Source organism: Pseudorasbora parva, chromosome 21 (genome assembly GCF_024679245.1).
Source record: "Pseudorasbora parva isolate DD20220531a chromosome 21, ASM2467924v1, whole genome shotgun sequence".
In the NCBI taxonomy this organism is placed as follows: domain Eukaryota; kingdom Metazoa; phylum Chordata; class Actinopteri; order Cypriniformes; family Gobionidae; genus Pseudorasbora; species Pseudorasbora parva.
The window spans coordinates 26,449,425-26,457,317 of NC_090192.1; the positions used below are offsets into that span (position 1 = coordinate 26,449,425).

At 38.2% G+C, this 7,893-nt stretch overlaps 1 protein-coding gene across 1 annotated transcript; it reads left to right on the forward strand.

Annotated features, from left to right (window-relative positions):
* Positions 1–1,197: 1,197 nt before the first annotated feature.
* meox1 (mesenchyme homeobox 1) lies at positions 1,198–7,633 on the forward strand. The gene is made up of 3 exons (XM_067429722.1): positions 1,198–2,442; positions 6,092–6,264; positions 6,889–7,633. Exons 1-3 carry the CDS (start codon positions 1,977–1,979, stop codon positions 7,009–7,011), a joined length of 762 nt encoding a protein of 253 aa, XP_067285823.1. The 5' UTR covers positions 1,198–1,976; the 3' UTR covers positions 7,012–7,633.
* The last annotated feature ends 260 nt before the right edge of the window (positions 7,634–7,893 follow it).

Consider the following 7,893-nt stretch of genomic DNA (forward strand, 5'->3'; position numbering starts at 1 on the left):
GGGTAAAGGGAAAGGATTGCAGTCTTACCTCAGACCATTACGTTGCTTTAGTCGAGGTGAAGGCTGTGCTATCCACAAATGTCAGGATCACACAAAGGACAAAGCAAAGCAACAATAAAAATAACCACAGACCACAGTTCTTAGAAATGCAACTAAACTTGTTTGCTTTCCATCACTTGTTATACAGAACGCGTAGAAAGAGAAAACTCGAGATTCCAACCTCAACCACACTGAAATGTCAAGTGAAATCTGTTAAATAGAGTGCTTGCCAGAGCAAACACATGGCTAGAATACAGGAGAAATGACTTCACATTTGGATCATACACTGCTTGATTGCAAGCGATATGTAATATGGATGGCAGGGACTGCTTTATCAGTGATAATATGAAGCCAAGCATGCCATTCTTAAAATATTTCCAACAACAGTTTTTTTTCCAATATGAACATGAATTTAGAAATGATCTCTAATGAAAATATAATGATTATTGCTATTTTTAAAGTATAAATTAAATGTTGACTAATATAATATAATAATTGGTTTATATACTTTTCAAAAGTTTAGGGTCAGGAAGACTTTAAAAAATAATTAATGAATTAATATTTTTAAATTGATCAAAAGTGTCAATAAAGTATTTTATAATGTTACAAAAGATGTAAAAATCTATGTATGTATCACCGTTTCTGAGAAAATAAATACATAAAGCAGCACAACAGTTTTAACATTTATGCTAAGAAATGGTTTTGAGCACCAAATCAGCATATTAGAATGATTTCTGAGGGATCATGTGACACTAAAGATTGGAGTAATGATGCTGAAAATTAATTTTTACAATCACAGGAAAAAAATTGATTTAGAAATATATTAAACAAGAAAAACAGGTATTTTAAATCCCAATATTACCTTGGTGAGCATATATTTAAATCATATGTGTGTGTGTGTGTGTGTGTGTGTGTGTGTGTGTGTGTGTGTGTGAGAGAGAGACTTGCTTGACTTATGTATGTAATACTGTATTTTTGGAAATTGATTTGTAAATCTATTAATAACTGATCATCATAATAGCTTATGTTTGCGCACTGTTTACATAACATTTTTAAAATGAGTTTTATTTATTAATATTGACAATTAAGATGCTAATGAGACTAATTTGGTGTTAAAATGAATGACAGCATGTTTGTGTGTTTGTTCTATTAGAGCTTGTGCGCACGAGAGGTGTCAGGCCGTTTCACAGCAGTGTGAGAGAAATCCCTGGCTGTGTCCACAGTCGCTACACACTTCATAACACAGACTACAGAGCGTCAGGGTAGAGCACGGTCCATACTGAGTGGGATATACGGTCCATACTGTGGAGTACAAGTTCCCACCAAAAATGTAAAACAAATTAGGAAAAGTGATAATGGGGATTTTGGAGATAAAAGGGGCAAAAAGAGATCCGGTCAACTTTCCTGTGTGGGTGTTCATTTTATATTTTACAGACAATGTTCCTTTAAAAGCCAGCACCTGGAAATCCCATTAGATGTGCATATAAAATCCCCCATGATTAATAGTATATGAGGCAGGGCTGGGTTGGGGGGTACCAACATGTGGACCGCAGGACTCCTCCTCTGCAAGCTCACGTTACACTCCATAAACTTGCTACTCTTTCCCACCTAAGCGTTTAAAAAGGAGGAGGGACTGCTTGTCAGGAATGCCTCAGAACTGTGAAAAGAGCGTGTAGAGCTGAGAGTGGATGTAGTGGGTCAGCCTGAAAGCTGAATGAGAGACAGAGAGCGTGTGAGTTGATGTGTTACACCAGAGTGGAGGAAAGGCCACGGCAGGAAGGTGTCTGCTTTCATACGTCTGCTTACTGATTTTACAAAGGTGGACTTTGAGGTGTTTGTGTGCACATGCTGAAGTGGATATTTCCCAGGTTGACTTGCACCAGACCCACAAAGCTGCATCTCTGAGGACACCTACACTGTGCTGCGTGCTCTTCGGCATGGATCAGCCAGCCAGCAGTTGCATGCGGAGCCCTCACACGGGCGGCGCTCTTTGGGGCTGCGTCAGGAGCCCCCATTCAGGAGGGTCCGGGGCCGGGCTTCAGCCCTACCAGCAGGCCCCGTTTGCCCTGCACCAGAAGCATGATTTCCTGGCCTACACGGACTTCTCCAGCTCCTGCCTGGTGCCGGCGCCACACTCTTACCCTCGCGAGGACAGACTGTATCCGGAGACGCACGGCGGGTACCAGCGGACGGAGTGGCAGTTCTCTCCCTGCGAACCCAGAGGAAGAGGGCAGGAGCCGTGCCAGGGGGCGGCAGAAGCTGTGGGAGCTGAAATGGACAGTGCAGGGGGAGACAGGCTACCTGGAGCAGTCACATCATGTCTAGAGGGAGAGTATTCGCCTCAAAGTGTGCCAGCGGTCGACACAGAGAAAAAAAGCTCCAAGCGGAAAAGAGAAATCACAGGTGAGTCATTTAGGCGAAATTGAATCAGATATGAGGTGATGGCTGAAGAAATTTACTTTGGATCATTTGAACATTCTTGCTTGTTCAGAAAATGAAGCACATTATGTAAAACATTTCACTTAGTATCTAAAATCAGTGTAAGGGTTGGTAGGTTTGTGCTGACAGTTTATCTGGCTAAACACACTATCAGTTTGTCCAAAGATGAAAATTCTGTCATCATTTACTCACGTCATTTCAAACCTGTATGAGTTTTTTTCCTCTGCAGAACAGAATATTTTGAAACATTTATTTATAATGAATAAATGAAATTCAATGGGGGTCCAATATATCACTGGACCCTCATGACAGTCACTGTACATGCAAAAACACTTTTAAAACTATATACAGAATAAAAAACTATAGACAGGTTTTGATGACATGAGGGTGAATAAATGATGACAGGATTTTCATTTTGGATTGTTTTTTAAGGATATAATAGATTTTACTACATATATTCTATTTAAAACTCTCCACAGCAAGCATGACCCTTAACACATTCTATGCATATTATTCTGCAGTTGTTTCCTTCCATTGTTGGAGGCTCTTAGGTAAAGTTCAATTTTAAAGTGTTTGCTGTTTTAGAGTTTGGCTGCTTTGACAGTAACATCTGTCACACTTTCTCAACCCAGATCTGAATTTCTAAAACATTTATTTTGATTATACAGAATCAAATATATGAAAGTCAACTAAATAATCAGATTTAATGGTAATGAATTGTTCATGAATCAGTTTTCTGTGCTTTATGTGAATCTCCTCAAGTCAATCTAATGGCACCTCCAAAGGACAGATGCGCAGAAACCAGTATCAGAATTGTCATACATTTCTGATCATAGATCTTTTATTATTATTAAAATTACCTTTTACACCAAAGTAGTATTATGTGTATCAAATGTAAGGTTTTGAGCTCATCTTTTGACTAAAAAAAATCATTTTCATATAATATCTTCAATTTTAGGTTTCCTACAATAACGATGTCCAGAAATTATTAAATCTACACAATTTTAGTAATGAACACTCTCCATACGAGCAATTTCACGCTATTTGGAGAGGAGGAAAAGTGAACCTCAGTGTTTGTGGCACATCTGGTGCATTAATTTCATCTCTCAGACTTTCTGTGGAAACTGAGACAGCTTTGCTTTTCTGGGATGATGGAAAACTTCTTGAAGATAAATATATTACTCCAATAGTCTTTTTGTATAGCATTGGCCAAAACAGCAAGACAATATACGCTATGAGTGGCTTTTAAAAATGATTCGCTCAAATCCATCATCAGGCTCTCTACAACAATGCATCCAGGCCTCATAGTCTAATGTGGGGAATAAATATACGCTTTCCTTCTCTGAGTTACCTTAATGTAACCCTACATCATTTGCGGTCGAAACAAGCCAGACCACGTCTGTAATATAACTTGCCTGCGATCCCACTTCTACATTCTTATCCATTGACATTTTCCTGTCGTTAAGCAGTAACAGGATCTCCGCAGAACACATTCTCCATTTGACTGGAGAGAAATTCACCATCGTGAAAATATTCATCGCTGAGGTTTAGGCATGCAGTAATATGACAGAATTTGTTGTAAAATGTTGGGGTAAATGATAGAACGACACGAGGTGTGAAAGTTTTGGCGAGGATATGATAATCAAATCTGGTAGTGATTATGTTTTCCCCAGGTTTTTTTTACCTGAAATGACAAGCAGACACTCATGATTGCATGAAATTGTAAACAGATGTGATATTTGCTCCCAAAATGAATTCTGAATCACGAAGGATGTGCTCATCATTTTTCTTTTTCTTACATCACAAGTCTTTAGGGATATACAGTCTCAAGTAGAAAATATTTGAACCAAGCAAACTTGATACATTATATATATATATATATATATATATATATATATATATATATATATATATATATATATATATATATATATATATATATATATATATATATATATATATATATATATATATATACCAAATATGAATGTCTGAATGGACATATTTTACTTTTTACTGCTCTTCTGTCAATAGTCTTTAATTAAAGAGTTAAGCATCAGTATGTGTTGAACAAATTTAGAGACAGTATTTTGACTGTTCCACTGTGTTTGGTAACCAATAACTGATGTAAAATTAAGCTTGTCAACTCTTTCGGACTTCATTTGGACAAATGACTTTAGTGCCTTCTACATAAAATGCCAAATGCCCACCAGACACCCCACTGAGGGGAGGTTGCTCCCAATGTTTATGGGCTTTTGCTGGGGAAATTTATTGGAGTCTGTTTATTTGGAGTACGCACATACACACAGTGCCAGGTGTTTCTCCCCCAACCTGCCACCACCTTTCCATTTACTACCCTCGGCAGTGCATTTAAATGAACAGGACTTTAATGACGATAATATCGCGCCTTCTAAAAAGAACAGAGGCTACAGGTTGCCATATGTGAGAAAGTACATGTCTCACTTTCCCACTCACATCTGGCAGTTTAGTCCATTTCATAGTCTGGCCAGGATCTGCCGAACACGAAGCACGAATTCTCACATTGACAAATTAAAGTCATTTCAGAGAAATTGCATCAGCTTTCTCTCAGTGCTACCGGTTCTAATATACAGTGTACAAGGGTTCACAAGGTTGGGATAACTAATTAAACTCAAATAAAACTGTAAAGTAAATCACCATACTTGAATATGAGTGCATTTTGAAAGAAAACATGTTTGTGTGTCAGGGAATAATAGGACACAAATTCACACACACTCCTTCATTCAAGCCTTTGTTCTTTTGTTAGCGGATTTAACAATGTTCCGGTGAATTCCTTGCTAACTTGAGTCCTCTGTGGTCAGTTGCAGCCTCGACAACCCCCAAACTCCCAGCATGCTTTAACTGGGGCTCAAGCACCCTGTGATCTGAACTGAGCCCTGTGCAAATGTGTGCCCTGTGTGGCCCACAAAACGGCTTGTAACCATGTTTTAATGCAGACAGAGTTTTAAACTTAACATGCATGAAAACACACACCGCTCCTGGGGGAACTGAACTTTAGAGTTGTGTTTGAGTTTATTCTTTCTTTAAAGGAACAGTTGAAAGTTCTCTCATCATTTACTCAGTCTTATGGCATAGCCAAATCTGCAGGACTTTTTTTTTTTCTGTGGAAAGATGAAAAAAGTTGTCTGTACAATTACAGTCAGTACACTGTAAAAAAAAAAAGATCAATAAATTATGACTACATGTTTTTACATTGCTTTAATGATCAATTTTTTGATAAGTTATACAAGATTCGACTCATTTTTAAGTAATTTTTTATGTTGAATGTAAATTAAGTTGAAATGACTTAAACATCCAAGTTGATTGTACTTAAAATCTTAAAGCAGCTACTTTACAGTGAAGTGTCTAAAACTATTGGACCACTCTGACTTTCATTGTATGGACCATAAAAAACAAAAACAAAAAAACATTTTCAGAAAGCCATTGTTTTTTTTGTTTTGTTTTTTAAAGTGTGAACTATACCTTAAAGGAAACCTGTTACGAATGTTTGCTTTAAATATATATATATATATATATATATATTTAACTGCCATAAATCACAAAACTAAGTCTTATTTTCTTTTGTATCCTCCAGATATTCACGACTCAAGCTTCAAGGCAGACTCAAACTGCAAGGCTAGAAAAGAACGAACAGCCTTTACCAAAGAGCAACTCCGGGAGCTGGAAGCTGAGTTCACCCACCACAACTACTTGACCCGCCTGCGGCGCTACGAGATCGCTGTTAACCTCGACCTCACTGAGAGACAGGTAAAATAGATACTTCGAATCATACTAGTGGTATTTTTGGCTGAAAAAAGCAAAGGAAACATTCATTCGTCAAAATACGTCTATGTGAAATATGATTGACAATACCAAAGCAGAGCCGTCATCCCATCAATCCCTGACTTCGCTCTTCAGCGATTTCAGACTAGGCTGTTTTTTTCTATTTTCTTTTGTTAAGCCCAGACCACACTTAGCTTGGTCCTTGATGGTTTTCCCAGGCCCAGTCACAATCACATGCCAGATCCCAGCACAACTCTGGGCTTCTCCCGAATCCCTTTGCAACTCTTTCTCCACTTTTTCCGATGCATCCTACATATCTTGGCCGCCTGCCACGCTTAGCTTTCAAAAATGAGTGGCAGACAGATTTAGTCAAGAAGAAGCATGTAAAAATAGTGTGGGAACAGATGGTCCATGTTCCGGTGTTTCCACGGGGAGAGAGATGCACAGGGGTCACAGACTTGCGTTCCTCAGAGCTTAGCCGTCAGAAATAATGTCACAAATCTCATGATTTGCTGGCTGCAGAATTATTTCGGATCACTCAAGAGAGAGCACATTTATTCTCAAAATCATTTCCAGACAGTTTTAATGCATCAGCGTTTTGATTCACAGGTGAAAGTGTGGTTTCAAAACAGACGGATGAAGTGGAAGAGAGTGAAAGGAGGACAGCCTGCATCTCCTCATGACCTTGAAGCAGATGAGATGGACTCAGCCGCCTCGCCCAGCTCGGAGTAAAATTCTGATCTAGACGTTCGCTCATATTTACAGTCACCCAACTCACCCCGGCAATACGCAAGATGTCCATTTTTTCACTAGTCCTTCCACGTATCCCGTTACACTGCTTCATGGACAAAAGCGTCCGTGCTTCCTGTTGCTCTCTTCGCTCAGATGACTAATTATCAACAGAGCTTCAACAGCTTGGAAACACCATCCACTTTCAATCCACATGTTTCACTTTCATTCATAAACAGATCGAGTGAAATCAGAGGCCTATAAAAACCCAATTACTCTTGTGTAAAAACAATTTATATTAACTGTTCATGCCCTGGTTTAATAGCTTTGACCTCCAGCCATGACGGCATGATGTTGGTCTTCCACACTGTGGTGGTGGCGGTGCCTGAAGCGTGATCAGAACCACCTGTGAAGCTCCACAGATAGACAAACGGTGTTAGGATCAAGACATACCACCAAAGCATTGATATCACATTTCTGTATTTTTACCTTAAACTGTGTTTTCAGGTTGCTCTTAGAATAAACCATTTCCCTTTTTTTGTACCTTTCTTTTTTTATATGAAATGAATAAAGCACAGATGTTACTTAAAAATTAGGAAAAAAAAAGAATAAAACTGAAAACTAAGAAAAACCTATTTGTGATTTTTTTTTCTTCAGATCTCTTTTAAATTGTAATACTAATGATTTTTTACTGACACCTGCTGGCATGGAGGCAGCTTTATGCAAATGCGAATGTACATTTTATCAACACAAATCAATTCTGAGTGATTTTTGAACTATATGGGTGTGCATGACATGAATGCATTTTAGATAGATTTTAAGATATAGGATGGGTTGTTTCACACCCATACAAGGTATAGTTCACTCAAAAAAATAAAAAATAAT